The following is a 20,370-nucleotide window of genomic DNA, read 5'->3' on the forward strand; positions in this document are numbered from 1 at the left end:
ACCAGCATGCATTCCTCCTCCTTCCTCTCCTACCCTTTACTACAGGAGCAGCTCGCTTCCTGTATGATGTTTTGCATTAAAATCATCCTCTTAAATCATAGTTCTAAACAGCAGATTTCCCTCTTTTACCTTCAAAATTGTCATGTCACACACAAACCCATGGGGGCAAAGGTGTTAGCAAGACAGTTAAAGGACAAGCAAACCACAACTTATTTTCATTTTGAAAGGAATAGAAAGACTACATGAAGTTCACAAAGCATCAGCATTTAAACAGTTTAATTATATTAACTCACACTGAGCAAATACCGTAGCAGACAGTAATTTAGTAGTTCTAATCAACTTCAATGCCTACAAAGCACTTAGGACAGAAGTGCTTTTTGAAGCAGTTTTTATTTTTGAAAAGTGGAAAAAACCCCACACATACTTGCTTGGATTCTGCTATAGAGCCCTCACTGCTGCTTCCATAAAGCAGCTGGAAAGTAGCTGCTTCTCATAGGGTACAAACTGATTTTCTCCAGTACCAGAAGTCAGGAATTTTGTTTCTGTCAGCCTCTCTTCTTCCCCTGTAATCATTTCTGTATTGCTTTCTAATCCTGCAGTAGCTGTCAGTTACTTATGCACAATGATGTTATTAGCATGTTTATCTTTGTAACCTGTATTTAACAAAATCCAGACACCACCACACTAAAGCTTCACTGTTTATTTATAAAGTAAATTACAAAATAGATAATGAAGTAAAGTTTATTTTAGCATCTGAAGATGGCTAACATTCAATACACAGATACCATAATTAAAAGTTTCCTTTGTCAATGTGTTTATCCCAAGTAACATAGAAATTGTTACCTTGTTAGTTTTACAAAACCTCCAAAAGGAGTTGGTTTAAAAGATCCAATTTTCCGTACTTAGTCCTTTGTAGTCTAAGAATTTCAAAAATAATTACCTTTTTACCATTTTCATTAGTGACTTCTAAATAGCTTGTGAGCTAACTGCAAGCAGCTGCCTTGCTTTTGAGCTTTATGAAGACCATCAACAACTTGGATGGACACTTTCAATAATTAAGTGACCAGAGGCAGTTCAAGGAACAACTTTTATTAATGCCCTTACTTTGTGCTGGCTCTGAACATTCATTAACAGTGAGCATATGTAGTGTTATGTGAGGCAACTACACAGATGTAAACATGACAGATCTTACAAAAAAATCAGATGCACCTTACTGCTTTGTCAGGAGAACAGCTAGAAGCAGCCCAAGGGCACATTCAGTGCTGTGAGGTTCCACGGATTTAAGAGAACAGTCTCTTGTAGTCATGTTTCTTTTTTAACAGAGAGGCAAGGGAAAAATCTGCTCAGGATGCTACTCTGTACACTAGTCAGGGGCTTGCGCAAAAGCAGTGACTGGGAACTGACCCTGTAAAATACTTGAAAATACAGTATCTTAAAATGCCTGGTTTGGGCTGAACTCATTATTAACTCATGAGAGTTTATGCTCAAATGAGTTTTGGGCAGGATTTGGAGAAACTCCCCTTCTCATACCTAGGGAAGGATTTAGAGAAAACAAACAAAAAATCCATCACAAAATGCAAACTTATTTATTGGTTCTAATGGTTGTAAAAATAAAGGATATAAAACTCTGCATGTCAGCCAGGCCAGGAGTGTGCATGGGCATGAATACTGAAATCACCAAAAGCTCTCTAGTAGTGATTTTTAACTGCTGTGGTTGACCATTAACCTTATTATACCTTAATAACCTTTATTAACCTTAAATCAGTGTGCCACAAAGATTATGACTTAAACTAAAAAATACACTTAGCTATAGTGTATAGTGAGCTGCACAGACATTAAAACTGTGTTTAAAAGAATGTCGCCTGCCTGACAGGTCTTGGGTAGAACACAAATTGCAAAGACCAGCTACTTGCCCTAGCGGTAGAAGGCAAGAGGCAGAAAAGGAACATGGTAACACTAAGGACAAGGAGATTAGCTGAGGATCAAGAGCTACTGAATTGATGTAGTGTGTAAGATTGAACAAAAAAGCTGAGGTGGAAAAATTCTACTGCAGATAAAAAACAGTAAAACCAACAATTGTTACAATTTTCACATCATACAGCACAATCTCAAAAGGGTCAGTAACAAGCTAGTATCTCCAAATGAAGTAACAGATAAATTTTACCAAGAACTAGTGGTGTCAAGGCGTACTTCCCTACACAACAGGTTAAAATACATCATCCATCAGGTAAGAACAATGTGATGCAGCTATGTAATGCGGACAACCAGTACTTATGATGCTACTATGCCATAAACCAAGACTTGCAACTCTTGCAAGCTTTAAAAATCAAAAAGCACAAAACCCACACTCAAGACACTAAAAACTAAGTCTCCACTGCGGAATTTATTTTATCCACTACTTATTTGCCTCATTATATAAATTTGAGCTATTTAAGCTCATTCTGTATACACGATTTTCGCATTTTACAAATTGACTAAAGAACTAAATTATTTATTTCACCTATTTTTAATAAATATATTAAATGAAGTTCAATCAAATGTATATTCTTCTGATATTAGTATTTTAGTATGTAGGGAGGGGGGAAAAAAAAAAGGACAAAACCTTAGCCAGGTCCTGCCAGAAGTTTTTCAAGACATAGCTGGATTTTTGTTATAAAGTTCAAATATTCAGAAAATCATTTTCAGAACATCTTGAATGTATTAAGTTGCAGTAGATACTAAAAATGCAATAGAGAAGAATCTCAAATAAAGAATAACTTGTATTATGAAGCAAGTTTATTTACTTATTTACTGAACTTAGTTTTAGATCCAAGTGCCCAGGTAATCAGTTTTTATAGAAACTTTTAAGTATATTGCTTTGAAAGCAGCTCCATAATCTATCAAGTATACTGACTCATGCACTTTCAATTATATTTTACTTGATAGTTCAATACTTAAACATATAAGGCTTAAGAGCTGTATCAAAGTCTGGAAAAGCTATAGTGGTTTCATGTCAGATTTCTTTAGAAGACAATTCCACAAAATTAATTCGGAATGACCATGCTTTTTTTGCAAGGAAAAAAAATTCCATCTATTCCTGGACATCTGCATCCATTTTTTAAAAATCGCTTTAAATCAACTTTTCTATTAAGAAAACTAAAACCAAGAATGCATCATTTCAAAAACAAAGGCTTCTACTGTAGTATTATCTATGACAGCTACAAGAAAAATAGAACACTTATCTGGGACAATACTGCAGTCCTTCAGGTCTTCTCACATGGTTAAGTCTTACTGGTTTCAATAGGCTACTACTCATATGAATACAGGTCTGCTACCTAGACAAACAATGAAACTAACCACAGAATACCCAGCCTTAATAGGTTTCTGTCTGTGAAGTTTATGATCACATGTATAGCCATTAAATAATGGATTCTAATTTAAAATAAAGTGATAAAGGTTTAGTTTTCCTCTTCTAGCTTTGAAAAAAAAATCAGCTTTTCCACATGTCAAACATGATACATAGACACTGTATATGTAGTGCTGAGGTCAGGAAAAGGAAGAGTAAAAAGCTTTTCTCCTTAGCATCTATGAATGGAATAATTTCAGTTCATTAGCGAAGTTTCATTTCTTGCTGCAGTATCTTATTGCTAGTGCAAACAACAGCTTTTAATCAGTAGGTGTTTCAGTTTCTGCTGGACCTCTGATCAGTCTTCGAATTCCCCTTTTCCCTGCAGGACCTTTTGGTTTAGCAAAGCTTTGTTTGTGCGCATGTTGTTTTGGATGAACCTCTTCATAAAGGAAGTCAGCAGTTAACTCATCACCATTATCTATTTCAATCTGCCAAAAAGAAGTAGCAGTTGTTCATCATATTTATCTCAAAAACACATTTAGTGACATTTAGAAATGTTTATTTTGCTGAAGCTCTCAACACTGTATTAAAACCAGTATGTGCAAGGATGTTCAGAGTCTAGCATGAAGTGTTATCCAGCTTATGCCTAATCTCCTCACTATCTTGGATAGTTTTTCCCGATATCCCTCTTACTCTTAACCAGTATAGTTGAATGTCATTTGACTTAATTAGTTCTTTTTGAAGTATAAGCAAAACTGCACAATACACATGCCAAGAAACTTCCAAAGCCTCAAGCTTTAGCATAGTGTACACATTAGTACTGATACTGGGAATAAACATTCCATGGGGAAACAAGTGCTTATTATTCCCTTTCTGTAAGTAACATATAAGAAAGCAACATGTGACCGTTCAGAACTAAGGTTTACCTTCTTATTCTCCCCTCTGAAGGAAAAACTTTTCATTGTCCCAATCTATTCACTGCATCCTAACAATTGAAAATTTTCACTAGAAAAGTGCTTTAAATTGAAACTTGTTAAAGCAAGATACACAACGTACTATTGTCTCCTGAGATTGGAGAAGAAGAGCAGAAACGGCTTATGTGACTGGTGGACTACTGCAGCTCAACAAGTTTCAAAGAGAATGTAGTCAAGCCAGGGAAAACGCTGAACTCAAAGTAAAAGGTTTTGTTGTGATTGTTGTTGTTGTTATCTTTTAAATATAAAAATATAATCCTGAATGGAAAGAAAATATTGTTCTTGAGTCAAACCCCACTGTTTTTAATTGTAGGAATGTAGCATTGAGAGAAATGCTTTGACCCTCTCCGGTTGGGTATTTAACACTTCACGGTCTGCTAACCATAGGGCTTGAAGGAGTGACCAGCCATTATACTACTATGACAGTACAGGCTTAAGAAATGAGTCTACCAGGTATTTCAAGAGTCACACCGTACGTTTGTTTAACTGTAAAAAGCAGCTTTCTAAGAAATAATTATGTATAAAATAGCTAGTATTACTCTTTTTAGGCAGATGTAATTCCCACAGAATTACAGAAACAAATCTGAAAGTTCTCCTAAATTTAGAGCACAAATATTAATGTAATGAAAGGTCATATATTCCATGAATAGACTATTACTGTGGTCTCTTTGCTAGATGTGATAAACTACTTCTTCTTTATGCATAGTAGTAAAATCTTTATTGAGGAAAGATCAGCTTACTTACAAATCCTAATTTGCCCTTGTCAAGGACTGATAAGATAGCAATTAATATTTGAGAACGGCAGCTTGAAATTCATTGTTTTGAAAAACCTCAAATAACTTTGGCCTCAAAGGAATTCAGTGTTCAGGAACAACAGTACATTGTGATCCACAGTACAAAAGGCCTTTTAATAAGAAGTGTTACTTCTAAATACTCCTTCAAAATACTATCAAATACTCCCTTGAGGCAAACGTATATATTTACTAAATCTATCAAAGAGCAAAAACTATAAACCACAGAAAAACCTTCATGGCCTAAGTTTAACTATAAGGGTTTTATCAACAAGTATTTCTTGTTGAAAACATGCATTTATACACAACAGTTACAAAACATTTTCCATTGCTTACATAAAGTGGTGGCAGGCACAGCTATCAGTTAGGTATCTAGAAACGGACAGAAGGACAGAGAAAACAGCAGCAGACTTACTTTTCTGATTATCTGCATCCACAACTGTCTTTCTACAATTTCTAACAGTGGGCTTTTGCAACTAGAGTACAGCATCCGTTCTCGTATACTACAGGTATACCCTGGCATAGAGTAGATGAAAACTGCAAGAAAAACACACACACACACACAACAAAACAAAGCAGAACAAACTCTGAAGTTAGAACAAAATACACCGTATCAGAACCTTCATCATTAAATCATTTACAGCAAAGAGTCAGTGCAAATCTACTAAGCTGTCTGAAAGGGAAAATGTAACATCTGTTTCATTTCAGATATAGGATCAGAGAAGGGCCAGTAATTTTTTCACATGAGCACTGATTTCTGGATGTTTAAAAGGTTTTCATTCTCAAAATGGATAGCTCTGTACTTTCTAAACAAAAGGACTCTTCAGAAGTCTCAATTTCATAGCCAAGTGACACTGAAATTTATTGTTATATTGAAAGGTCAGATTTCTGAAGCTGAACAGGCAACTCTCTCTGCATCAAGGTTACTAAATTGCTTCAAACAAGTCAATGAAATTTCACACAGGGAAATTTTATCATACCTATGGATTCCAAATAGTCCCCTTCATGGGCATGCTTATAGAGGAAGAAGTGGTAACGTGCAGAATCCTTTGGAATTCTTTTTGGCAAGTCCTTAAGTTCAGTATGAAGCGTGCTGGCCAAAATAATAGTTTCATTTTTCATATCAATTTGCTGTTAACAAAACAAACGTAAATATAGTTAATATACAGAAAGCAAATCAGAGAACATGATAGGATAAAAAACACTTAATTCATCCAGTTCAGAATATCAATACATGTCATATATGCACATTATTTAATAAGTAGGCAATCTGTATAATACTATTAAAATAATTAAAGTATTTTATACTTGCCAATTGCACATAATTGAGTTGCTTATTTTTCAGTTTTTCCAAAGCCTGAATAGCTTCTTTAGCAATGGGGAAGGCTACTCCTTGCAGTGTTTGATGCTTAGTATCTACACCAACATCTGTCTGTACCTGGAATCAATACAAGTCAATTGAGATTTAAATAGAAACTGGTGCAAGCCTTCACTTGGTTTCATACAGTAACTGACAATGCGTTGCATAGGGTGACACACAGAGATAGCTATGGGGTATTCTGATTATAAGCTAGCCTAAAACATGATCCCATTATTCAGAAGATTTTCATTTTTTAATTTACAAGTCCTGTTTGTTTGCTTAGCTGAAAACAGTTTCATGTATCTGAAGCCACTAGCTTTGCAGAGCCCACAGATTTATGAGAGGAAACTGGCTGAAGTGTCAGTAAAACTGTAATTTAAATTCTAGTGTAAAGATACAGTAAGCCAGGAGGAAAGTTTGATTTTCATATGCTATGTTGTATTTATGAACTGATAACGTTGCTTATAAAATTTGCTTGTATCTTGAAAAATGTTAGATATAAATACGTGTCATTTTTAAGAAGACAAGATTTTGAGGGGAAGGAAGAGAAATAATATCTTAATAGATAAAGAGATCTACTTGAAGGAAAAACAAAAGTAACTTCCCTTCCTCCCGCTTCCCCTCCCTCACAAAATCCCTATACCAAACAGAAGAATTCCCACAAAGTCTCTGTTTTTGATTTCTGACATAAAATAGAGCAATCCAGGCTAATTAGAATTCAGACAATTTCTCATAATCTAGTTATGTTAATCACATAAACCTTTCAAGAGAAAAGCACAGTTATTTTAAAGCCACTTTTCAAAAATATGTATGTATCAATGTTCATGCACAGTTTCTCTCAGTATAAGTTCTGGTCTGCAGTTTTCCCAACTCCGACTAGTGAACTTATGTACTTGGAAGCTTTTTAATATACCGACTTCCTTTTTAAAATCTGCAAATACATTAACATAAGTGATGAAGCAGCAAAATGCTAATTATCTAAGAAAAAAAAATACAAAATTGGAAGGATTGGTCTTAGATCTATTAACTGGAACATTTTCAGTTTAAATTGAAATTAGATGCTAATAAAGTATGAAACATACGAACAGAAAAAGAAAAAAAAAATCAAAGATATGTGAAGCAATACTAAATTATACTGCATCTTTTAAAAGAACAGTTTTCCAGTAACTATGGAAGAGAAGAAATAAACAGGTGAAAGAGCTTACTTTAATATTAAGATTAATAAATTTATTAACAAGATTACATGACAAATATTTACAGAACGTATTCCTAATACATATCTGCATAAAAGCCTGATTAATAAAAAACGTAATAAAAATAAATAAGCATCATAAAAAAAACCCAAAACATGTTAAATATAAAAGTAGGGGGAAAAAAACCATAAAAGCTAGCTGTGAAGTCTGGGGATGGGCAGAGGAAGAGAGGAACTTTGTACTCCAAGTTTACGGATATTTTGAAGATTTGTTCCATATTGTAAATTAATTCAGACCATTAAAGCAAAATGAAACACCTTAGGCATTTAAAAAAAAAAAAGGAAAAAAAAGAGTGTGAATTCACATTAGTTAGTTGTGACTGCTGAGTGAGTAGCAAAATGGCAGATGAAATTCAGTATACAAATGTAAAGTGATTTATACAGAAAAAGAACAATTCCTATTTTACTTTTACAGTGAGGGACACAAACTGGCTACTACTGTTTAAGAGCAAGACCATGGTGGTCACAATAAGTAGTTCTATGAAAATGCCAGCCCAGTAGCCAGTCTTGGTCAAGAGAAAAAAATCCAAAACAATAACCAAAATTACCCTGCAATAAAATATCCAAATGAAACATTTTAAGTTGTTAGAAAAAGAGCAGAGAACAAGAACAGGACACATCATTACACACTGTAGATATCAGTAACATGCCCACATTTCAAATACCACATGCAGTTCCAGCTTCCCCATCCCTCCATCTCATAAATTTTAGAGTAGAACTGGAAAAAACACAGAGAAAGGCAAAAGGATCAAAAGTATGGAGTACCTTCTTTAGGAAGAGCAACTAAGTAGATTAGGACTCTTCAGCCTGGAAGAGATAACTGAGAAGGAATACAACAGAGATCTCATGGATATAATAGGAAAAAAAGAGTAAGGAATGACTTTTCTTTGTCTTTCCCATACATGTGTAGGGGTATCACAGTAGCTATTGGACAGCAGGCAGTAGTTCCTTGAATAGCATTTAGTCAGCTATGGAACACCCTGTCATAGGATCTGTGGACAATAAAGCTTTACATGGATTTAGAAAAATGACCGGACTAGATCATAGATGAAAAACTCATCAAGAAAAATTAAATACTAAAGACACTACCTCTTGCTCAGAAAGATCCCTGCCTGCAAACATTGAAAGAGTATTCAAGGGAATTATCAGAGTTTTCTTGCCCTGCTCCTACACCCTTCCTAGATGCTTGCTGCTGCACACCTACAGACTTGACACTGGACCAAGTAAGCCTTTGATCTGATCCAGTAAAATATTTCTTAGGGTAACTGTGGAAGAATATACATATGGAAAACTAGAATTCAAAATATTTTTTTCTTTTTGTCAGAAAGCTTTTTAGCTTTCTGAACTGAAGGAGGAAAGTTAATAAAACACTGCTTCAGTAAGTCTAACTATAGCCTTTACAACGGTGGAAAAAATAAAGAGCTTAAGCAAGTTAACGTATTCACAGAAAGCCAAAATTACAGCAATCTACAGCTTATCTCTCTCTGAAAAGTACAGCTACTGCTGCCAAAGTTTCATAATACCATATAAAGTTTTACGCTGCCTGAATCAGCTATTAAATATAATGCATGCACTGCATCAAATACTAATATTAGACATAAGTGATCATCAATCACACAGAAGTTTTAAACTCTTCAATAAATTCAAATTCTTCTTTAAATTTTTTTAAAAGCTGTTCAAGTAAAACGTAGTATTTGATGATCAAATTTTGTGTCATGAACATGAATGCATTTCTACATTGAATATTGAATGGATGGAAAGTATCAGAAGGCACTAAGGAAAAAAATAAATGTCAAGAAAAAAATAGAAATGCAGCATAAGAACATTAAAGAGTGAAAAACAGTAGAGAAAAGATAAAGAGCTGCATTTAACAGGATTGTTTCCTGGTATCCAGCTGCAAAAACAAATCACTTCTCAAACACATAAACAGTGGCTGTAAAATGTAAGCCTAAACACCTATTAAGCTCAACTTAAGACCTATTTTAATATATGCATGAACAGTGGTTAAGTGAAGAAACAATATGGGGAAAAAAAGACACTCTTTCGTAAGTAATAATGGAACACTTCAGTCACTCGCTAACTGGTAATTGTTAAATTATTTGGTTAAAGATGTTTGTTAGACATTTTTTCATAAACAGTTCATGACAAAGCAAGTTTGTCCTTTAAAGGGGCTAGCTATTTGTTTTAGAACCCCCCAAAACCCGAACAAGAAAGCATTTTAATTGGAATTCTATTTAATTCCTCTCAGTCATGAAAACAGTGAACTCGTCCTGCAAGCTAATAAAAGTTTCATCAAAGGGTAAGGCTGCTGAGATACTCTTTAGAATTATTCACTGCAATAGTTGCTATTTTGCATTTTCTCTACAGTTTCTGCTATCACAGAAAACTTATCTAGGCAAGCAAGCACATCCAGTGATACTAAGCACATGTAAGGATGAAGTTGCAACAAATCAGCTCCTTAGTTGCTAGGCCTCCAACCCTGACACTAGGCCTTGCAAACTCAGCAAGGTCATGCCACTAACTCCAATCATCCTGGAATCTCAACTCATCAAAAAAAAATCTATTTTCATCCACTCTTTCAGAAACTTTCAGAAACCTTCCATTTTATGTTCTGCTTTTTAGATTCTAAAATGACTTTTTCGTATGATGTTAAAGAACTCGACACCCAGTTCCCCTTCCACCCATGCTCTAAGACAATGTAGGTACCTCATTAATCTTAATTTGTCGAAGTTCCTCTTCTGCTGCAGTCAGAGGTGCAGGGGAAGACTGTGATACCAAGTATTTTTTATATCCATTCAGTGAAATATCATCCTGAAAGCACAGTGCAAGTATTAATAATTTTACAGTAATGGTAAGTAGTAAGTTTTCTTCAAAGATAGTCTACACAGAATAGAGAAAGCATTCATGTACGTTGTTACTCTGTTCATCTGATTTGATGGATTATAAGCATAAGAACATTAGCAAATTCAGTTTGACATCCTGAACAACAGGGTTCACTGGGCTGCCCTGCTGCCCTTCTTATCTGATGATACAGTGGGCAGCATATGCACAAGCCTCTAATTGTCTTGTAAATTCAAAAATCAGACTTCATGAAGAACTGAGGTCTGCATGAAGTTATTCAATCTGTTTGAACAAAACCTCACAGAGGTGTCACAATTCTTATTAAGAAAATCATCTTAAAAAATCTGCATGTCCAATGGTAGCTGACTAGTGAGTTTTTACTTAGAAAACGGGAGGCAGAAATGCTACCTGCGGACAGGTACTAAGCACATGCACATGATAAATCAAATAGTTTAGGATGCAAATTCACTCAAATTATCATAAATTCTGATAGCCACTTTAGGGAATTAATGTTCAGTGTCAGTTCTGGCTCTTTGCAAAGATCCTGATACTAGAGGTAAATGCTGTTCTGTTTCTATAATTAAGGTGTTGCTCAGAAAAGGGCAGGTCTTTATGCTATCATACAAATGTGGTTTTATACTCCAACTCTGAGAGCAAACAGAAAGCTCCTTTTTAGCTTTTCCCTTTCTGAAGGTGGCAGACCAGTTCAAATACAATTTCCAATACCAAAATTCTAGTATGTCTTGCTTTGGGAGTCCAAAGGTAACAAAAAGTTAATATGTGTGGTCCGCATAGGACCACAGCCAAGTTCCATCATGATACCAGAACTGGTTGTACCTAAACCATCCTTGTGTCTAACAGAAGAAATTCTGTGCGAGGTTTGTGACTCAAATACTTTGAAGAAGCTGTGATCTCCACACAAATTAACATTAAAGGCAATTATTAACTTTAAATACATTAAACTCAACTGTATCTATTTAAAGATATAATAAGTTACAAAATTTTGAATTTGGAAAAGCTGTGTTATGTTGACTTCATCCTCAAAGTGCCCCAAATGCATTCTGAAATAATAACAACAAGCCATTGCAACGCTCCTTGGAAACTCAGCCTGGAGTTCTGAGTTCCAGGGTTTGAAGCAAATTCTACTTATTACATACACTCTGCTGCTAATACTCCACTGCATATGGTGCTAAGAGATTAGATGAAAGAATGGCAACAAGAAATACCTTGACCTTTACCAGTAAACCCTCTTAGCAATTGGGTTATCTGCTTCTTTAGGTTACCGTCTCTCCAGGAGAGGCTTGTTTGTGTGTTTGTTAGGGTAACACAGCCGCCATCCCATGTTAATGCTGAATATAGCAAATAAGTTACTTAACGAGCAGTAGAATTACGACCTTCATTTTCTTTTGGATTTGCATCTTATGCTAATGTGTCCAAAACAACAATCCATGTTTATTTCTGTTTTTTCTCCAGGATCCTCTGTTCCCCAAATCTCTTAATTCCTTCCCTTCCTTCACCCCTTGATCACGGAATCAATAGTGGCTGTGCTTTGGTTCGGATTTGTGCATATGATTAACTAACCAACAGAACATACCTGCTGCACTCTTATGTTTGCTGAAGGAGAAAAAGAGGGGTACTAATTTGAATCTTTAAGTAATCATCAGTTTTCATGAAAGTTACTGGAGTTTTGCTTCTTTGGAAACTCTAACTTGTATTTGTTTAAAATTGGCAACACATTAAAAACTTAAGATCTTGCTGGAATGGACAAACAGGCAGACATCACAATCATGTAAAAAATATGTCTCAAGGTTACTGAGATAATGCATCAATGTGCTGTATTTTCTTACACGCACAGCACTGGAATGTTCCTTAGAAGTTCATTACACTTTTTACATAAAACTTCCAATTATCTTACGGTACTTGAACACTCAACTATTGATTTGTTCAATGAAAATACTAGTGATCATTAATTTCTGTTTCTATAAAGATTATAGCCATGGACCTTAATTACATTTTATGGTCAAATTTTAGAAAATACACTTTAGTATCTTTAAGGTAAAAATGTTCTTTTTCAGATATTAATGACTACAGATAGCTATGCTACCCTAACTTGTGATTTGGAACCATATATCTGAAAAGGCCTTTGTAAATAATTCACCTGAAAGTTTTAATCTAATGGCTTTTTGAGGATTCACATGCATATAGTGAACTTGAAAGATTCTCCTATTATTTCTGAATTATTTACTTTTCATAGACATCTGAAGCAAGTACTCCTTAGCCTGAAACTGTTACATATACTTACATGCTTTCTCAAACAAGAATAATTACATTTAAACATTGAAATAAAACATAAACCTTTTTTTCTCCTTTCATCAAGAAAGAACAGAAACACCACAAATTCATGCTTGTAAAATCAGCAACTATATTTAGTATTTCTTAAAACTGCATGCTGACTTTAGAAAGAAAAACATACCTGTACTGTTCCAAATACTTCATCTTTAATATGACCACCTCCAAATTCTTTTTTCAGTGTTGCCCGGGTTGCTGCATACAACATTTTTTGACGAACCTAATATATCATAAAATAGTCTTAGCTTGTTTTCTTTTTGTTTTTTTATGATGTATACACTAAAACTAGCATTTCTGTATTCTAAGTCCATTAATTTTTTTCTTAAATATTTTACAGCTGAAACTGTGATTTAAATTTGTAATTCTTAAGGAATCAATTCCACAGAGTGAGCTCTGGAGCAAGATAATAACATAAGCTATTCAATTCTCAAGACATTTACCAAGCATTGTCAACAAAATAATTCAAAACTGCAGCTTTAATAGGAGTTTTCATGAAGGTTTTTTTTTTCCCTCCTTAAGAAGGCAGAATTAGTACTAACCCTAACTAATTTTGAACAGAAGAACCCCAAATTGCTTAGATCCTTTGTCACAGGTCTGCATACTGACATATACAACAGACACAGAAAGAGGCAAACTGCAAACAGACCATTATTATTTTTGATTTGGTAGTGACTCCAAGTAGTTTTTTATCAACTACAGAACAAAGAAATAACAATTTCTGGGAGCAGATCTAATGAAACCTGCCTTGTATCAATTTATGGCCGACATACTCATGCATTCCCCTCCCAACAGTCCCATCTTCACTACCTTATTTCCCTACCATGCCATGCTTATCACAGTACCTTCACATTTTTCCACCTGATCTCTTCTGTATACTCCACCCCTTGGTCTCTTAATATTTCCTAAATGCTAGTGAAAGTGGTTGGAATCTGGGAGTAAATTTACTTCCTGTCTTCCCTTCTCTTACATTCCCTAAATAACATTCCAGTTCTGCTAGAAATCTCTAACTCTAACCTCAGCTCTCTCCTATGTTCTCCAGCTACTTGCTGTGTAAGAAACAGTGCATGCTGTGGTCAGTCACAGGTGCATGAGTGCCAACTGGCCAGCCTGAAAGCCAAATAAAATAAACAGCTTGAGCTTATGATGTAATTGGTGCCATCGTGGAGGGAAGGATTAAGATTTCTGTCCTCTATCTTGCCATAGATTTTCATGAAACTACACAGACAGAAAAGCAGAAAAACTGCAAAAATGTGTTTTGTCTCCTTAAATCATGCTGAAAATAAATTGGCTCAGCTAGACTCCATCTAGACCCACTGATACTGCTGCTTAATCAGCAAAAGAAAAGACATTTCCCCAGTTGCCTTGGGGGAAGGGAGTGAGGATGCTTCAAGAACATTCCTGAAATCATTCTTACCTAAGATTCACAGCAAATGGCACTGCTGAAAAGTCATTATCTATGTGAAGTTTCTGATGACTGTTACTTACAGGGGAGTGATCAGGTGACCATGCAATGAAGATCCATTCATATCCTTGAGCATTTTGTGAATCTAACCTGTACAGTATATAGCATGGCTGCTTGTCTTCAAGAAGGGGAAGAACAAAGGAATCATAATCCTTTTCCCATGATCCAAGAGGCTGCCTAGAGGATCCCACAACAAGTTGTTCTATAAACAATAACCAAAGCTACAGATTAGCAACACTATTGCTAATACTGGTTATTAAAATCAGTAATTACACTAAGCACTTAAATACACTGGACTACAAACAGGACTAATTTTAAGTCATTTTGTTTTCCATAATTATGTCTACAAGCATGATAGTCAAGAATAGTCAATGTCCAAGTCAGTAAGCTCCTGCAAAAGCTGCATATGTTCAATATCTAACTTACTTTGATGGATACAAAAAATTGGGAAGCAATGTGCTGGTTGTCATCAAGTTCTTTGATCTGCAGGGATAAGACTGAGCACTGGAACAGGTTGCCCAGAAAGGTTGTGGAGTCTCCTTCTCTGGAGATCTTCGAGGCCCACCTGGATGCAACCCTGTTTAACATGCTCTAGGTGACCCTGCTAAGCGGGGAGGTTGGACTAGACGATCTCCAGAGGTCCCTTCCAACCTTACTGATTCTATGATTCTAAGACTGATGTTATGTTTTAGCACAACACACACAGAAGAGAAACTATACTTTGACACTTATTTTTCTATCAGAATATTTAGGTTGAAGCAAGATGAGAGTAAGCTTTTAATTTTTAGAACTAGAATTATTGTTGCTCTTGCTATAACGTATTAATGTTTGTATTTATTGTAAGGAGTCAGTAATCCAGCCATACAGTGAAGAGAGTTTGGAATGAATATGCTTGCACTAATCACTTTAACTTGACTATTTAAGTAGATAAAACCCTTTTTAATGCAGCTTCATAACTACAGACTCTTTAAATGATTGAAGTAATTTATTACATGTAATTGGCTTAATTCTATACAGAATACTTCAAATGAGATTTAATTATGTGTACAGTTAAAACAAATTTCTCTCCCTTATTTATGAATCACATCTTAGCTTCCAGAAAAAAATATTACCACAGTATTTTTCAAAATATTTATCAACCTCCCATTAATCCCCCATGCCCAAAAGAGAAACACTTTGTTTAAATGAGATTCCGTGATGGTTTTAGAACCATGGTAATATTTAGCCTGTAAAATAGACTAAATTTTTGTGAGACCAAGACCTATGTTCTAGTATTTCAGACAAGAGTGCAACACAATACAGATGCCCTTACAATAAGTCTTTCAAAACAAGCCATTCTTCCACATTAATTTTCCAAGCCATTGAACATAAGCAGCTCAGATAGAGTGTGTCTGGCACTTCTCTGCAGCAGATTCAAAGTAGCTGAAGTTGTATACCTAGAAGACCTAGACAACGCAATATAAAAATGGTGGAAAAACTTCCTAACAAAAGCAAACGCAAAGATGGCGACAGGAAGTTTATTTATCTAAGGATAAAAGTACATGTGTTTACGTATGTACACACATACAGCTAACAGCTATTTCAGTGTACTATAAATGGCTGAATGCTGGGAACAAAAAAAGTGAGGTCAGACTTTGATACACTTTAAAGATGGACTAAACCATGCAGTATTTTATACAGTCCATTGTAATTTCAAATCAGCATTGCCATTAGAAAAAAGTACGCATACTATGCTGCATTATATTGAAAATTACAGTATCACCAAAAACTAAATCCTGCTTTCAGTATACAGAAGACCTTAGTAACACTAACTTCTGCAATTTTTTTAAAAAATAATTGTACATGTAGATCACTAAACAACTAGAAAACACCCAAGAGAATCAGGCAAAAAAAATCTTATTAAAATATGACTAACCATTTTCAATGACTATCTTTAAAAGCCTGTATAGTCCATTTCTGGCTCCAACAAAGGTGTCCTTAAGGGTTCCACTAGCTGAAAAAGAGAGAAAATAGAAGTAACTGAATGAAGACTTACTTCCCTAGGACAGGAAATAATCAAGAGAGGTAAAAACAGTATTATACATTAAACAAACATACAGCTGGACCTCTACTACAAAGTTGGACTAGGAAAAAATAGCTAAGTGATATCCTCCTATGCTCCTCCTGTTCCAGCCACTGGGATGCTGCAAAAAGGTGATGACAACATTACAAAACATTTGAGAGGGAAGGGGGAAAGCGGAAAAAAAAGACAAAAAAAAAAAAAAAAAAAAAACACAGCCCTGCCTTCTTATATACCACAGTATTTTCAATATTGTGAAAATTAAAGATGACTTGTCACATCACGAATCTCAGGTTTCAGCGTTAATACAGAAACACAGTAAAATATGGCACATCTCAAATTACAATAGTTTTATGAAGTCTGCAGGCTTAACACATTCAGATGCATAAACGGTACACCTGCCAGGAAAATTTTAAGAATCTGTCTGCAAAATTGCTAGTCTTTCCTAAGGACACTGCTCTGAAGAGTACTAGTGAAGGCTGCCACCTTTCTCATCTTCCATATAAACTCATCTTCTTGTATGGCTCTTAATAACAATTGTCAAACCCTGATTTAGCAAATAGGACAGATTTATAATGAATTTACAAAGTAACTAAAAATTTCACCTTGACGGTACAACACAAATATGACAGATGCATGTCAAAAAGCACATTAAAGAACTGTCCTTGAAGATCATCCTAATCTCAACTGCTCTCAGTACTCCGACTGCAAGTCCGTTTCCTTACCCTAGACAAGGGTGTGTGCAGCATTTATTGAATAGTATTTATTGCAAGCTGATGTTCTAAGTAATCCCACAACGTAGAGCATAGCACCAGCAAGACAAACATCTGCTATCAAAGCAGGAAATAAATAAAAGGGATTATTTGCAGTCACATTGAGGCCAAACAACAGGTGGTCAGACAGCATCTGGCTACACCATCGCCCATATTCAGAACATTTAAAATTTATGTCTATCAAGGTGGTGTGCAGGCCCACTCTGGAATTCCAGAATGGGTACAAAAGGAACGTTATGCAAAACTAACTTCACGGGGTTACCAGTAACGCTGGAACACCAGCTTTACCTCAGTTAGCATTTTCCCATTAACTAGTGCTGACCCTCAGTGTAATTTACTCCCAGCTTTTCTAATTGTCCGTCTGCAAAATCCCATTCAGCACACAAACATGATGCCATTTTCTAGACCTTACGAGTCTCCTGGGACATTTTTTGTCCTTTTCTTGTCTATTGCCTTTTGTTCTTCATTCTGCAGTATCAAGGCTACACACTAGAACAGGAGAAAACACAGTAATCACTACTGCACCAACGCTAGAACTGTGACAACTCCTGAAGTAAGAGCTGAAAGCGGAACACCAGCGTCTGGGAAACTCTTGCTAAGAAGCAACATAGATTTTTTAGCAAAGGTTTTAAAAGTCAAAACAGTACTATTCTCTGCTTAAACTTTCTGCACAGCAGAGATTTACAGAATTATAATTTTTGCATCTCATTGTACAGCTTCTAGTTGAATTTGATTTTTTCAAAAGAACTCATGATGATGAGCGCATCTATTTTTTTTCACCTACACTACTGCTTCTATTATTGCAGTTGAGTTCCAGTAGCAGAAATGTTTAATTAGATCTTTGGAAAAAAACCACACAGATTGCATACATTTCCATATGCCTTACCCTGCCCAGGAATGGACACAATCTGCTGTCTCAGCACTATCCTTGACAGGATTTTTAAAAATATGCAACCTATAAGACTTTGAGATAGACAAGCTAAGACACACTCTTCAATAACTGAATTTGTATTAAATGAACCACTCAGCATCTGAGCAGTTCTTTTTAAGTGCTGGTTAAAATCCTCAAAAGATTGCATTTACCTGCTTGTAAATATACACATGTATCAACTACTTTGAAAGCACAACAAAACAAACCTAAGCAACTTGTTTGTAGTATAGAATATTAAAATGCAATTAGGTTTACTGCACAAATATTTTACAGCAAATTTTATTTTAAAATAACTTAGTAAACTTCAAACATGATCTGCTGAATTTTCCGCAGCTTGACACATGTTGTCAGATCTTGCCATTATTTTTCAGGGATACCAGCCAGCCTGTAGCTAAAGCCAGTCTCACAATGACACAAGTGCTATTCATCTTCCAAAGTGCAGCCGGGCAGAGAGAGAAGTGGATGCTGTGCTGCAAACAGGATCCCTGATTAGTGGGCTGCCCTGCAGGCCGAGACAGAAGCAGCGCAGGAAACCACCCGCATCCTCTGCAGCTATCCTCAGAGGACAAAAAGATTCTTAAAGACGTGAAGGAGAAGAAGCTTAGCTTCTCAGCTCCTGCAGTAAGCAACAGGATAAATCTTTTGCTCCTCCCTCCACCACCACCAAGGAAAAAGGAAAGAATAGCCACCATAGCAGTCCTCCCCAGCCTAGAATAAAAGCTATTTTCTCAGGTCTGAAAACAGGCAAAGAACTTCAGAGAAACAGAAGAGCAAAAATTGATGCAGGAGAAGGAGAAGGTGCCTAACAGACATACCGAATGGACAACAAAGGGTTAGAAGCATAGTTAAGAGCTCCTACAGCAGGTACAAAAGTCACTTTCAACAATAAATGTGGGAGAGCAGGCAAAGTACGTGGTACTAGTTGCTGAACAAGCAGACTGCACAAAGCAAGACACAAACTCAAAACTCCCATAAATCCTACAGCATAATCCTTGCTTACTAATTCTGTGCTTTAAGGGGCCTGATAATACTGAGAAATAATATACTCTCTTCTAATTGCACTTTATGTTCTCTGTGGTCTGTGGTCTGGAAGCATAGAAAAACAGGTTCCCCTCAACTTTCCCCCTTCACAGCCTCCTGTAACCAGGCTTTCACTGGGCTCTTCCCAGTTCCCTCTCTGCTGTTCCTCAGAGCTTCTCCCTACAAGGAGCCTGGCAGCAGCTCCTGGCATTTTCAGTGCCGTCCAAACCATTTCAAACTAACTGCAGTGACGCTGAGCAGGCACCAGCTTCTTCCAAAGCAGGAGGAGGGCGGCCAGGCTGTGCCCCTGCAGGCTGTGCCCCAGGGCAGCAGTTCCACTCCAGCAGGACTGGAAAGCAGGAAAAGCTCCAGCCAGGTGCCACCGGCACACTTTGCTACAGGAAGTTATTGGAGCCAAAAACTTCTCTTCCACGTCATTTCAGGTTTTTTTTCACTGAACATTTCTTGTCCTTGTCCGCTGCTGCTCTAAGGCTGACAAGTGTGGTGAGCCGGGTGAATAAAACCGAGCAGCCGCCTCCCAACTCGTGATGCGGCAGCACCCCGCACTGAAGCTGCTAACGAAAGGCGACCTCGTCCCACCGCGGGTGAAGCCCCGGAGAGCCGCGGCGGCCGCGCCGACGCCAGGGCGGCGCTCCCCGCTCCCCACCCCGGCCGCAGCAAAGCCTCGCTCAGGCGCGAACAAAGAGCGCGGTCCGGCCGCCCGCTCCCGCCGCGCAGGGGCGCCGCAGCCCCCAACGGCCCCAACGGCCCCAACGGCCCTAACGGCCCCTGCCCCGCGGGCGCGGCGCGCCCCAGCCCGCCCCGCGGCACCACGGCCCCGCTCGCGCCCTGCCCGCGGCGAGCCGACCGCCCAGGAGGGCGCCGCGGCGGCGGGCGCCGCGGCGGCGGCGGGCAGAGCCGCGCCGGTACCTTGGATGCCGGTCTGGTGGGACATGTCGCGCCGCCGCCGCCGCCGCGCGCGCCCGCGGCACTGCGCCGAGGCCCCGCGCGCCCACGTGACGCGCCCGCGCCGCCCGGCGGGCGGTGCCGGGGGCGGGGCGGCGCCGCGGCCCCCCACGGCGGAGCTGCGCCGCGGGCCCCGCGCTCAAGGAGGCGGCCGCGGGCGTCGCCGCGGGGGGCTGCGGGGAGCTCGCCGGGAGCTCCCCGCCGCCCGGCGTGCAAGCAGAGCTCTGCATTAAACACTCGTCAGATAGATTGCCCAGAAATGGG

At 37.6% G+C, this 20,370-nt stretch overlaps 1 protein-coding gene across 1 annotated transcript; it reads right to left on the reverse strand.

Annotated features, from left to right (window-relative positions):
• Nucleotides 1–685: 685 nt before the first annotated feature.
• TWF1 (twinfilin actin binding protein 1) lies at nt 686–20,142 on the reverse strand. The gene is made up of 9 exons (XM_062583801.1): nt 20,071–20,142; nt 16,273–16,350; nt 14,381–14,559; nt 13,020–13,115; nt 10,408–10,516; nt 6,406–6,527; nt 6,074–6,224; nt 5,509–5,630; nt 686–3,816 (listed from the first exon to the last, which is right to left on the reverse strand). The coding sequence occupies exons 1-9, from the start codon at nt 20,093–20,095 to the stop codon at nt 3,646–3,648; spliced, it is 1,053 nt and encodes a 350-aa protein (XP_062439785.1). The 5' UTR covers nt 20,096–20,142; the 3' UTR covers nt 686–3,645.
• Between the last annotated feature and the right edge of the window lie 228 nt (nt 20,143–20,370).

The sequence above is a fragment of the Rhea pennata genome, chromosome 1, assembly GCF_028389875.1.
Source record: "Rhea pennata isolate bPtePen1 chromosome 1, bPtePen1.pri, whole genome shotgun sequence".
NCBI classification, from domain to species: Eukaryota; Metazoa; Chordata; class Aves; order Rheiformes; family Rheidae; genus Rhea; species Rhea pennata.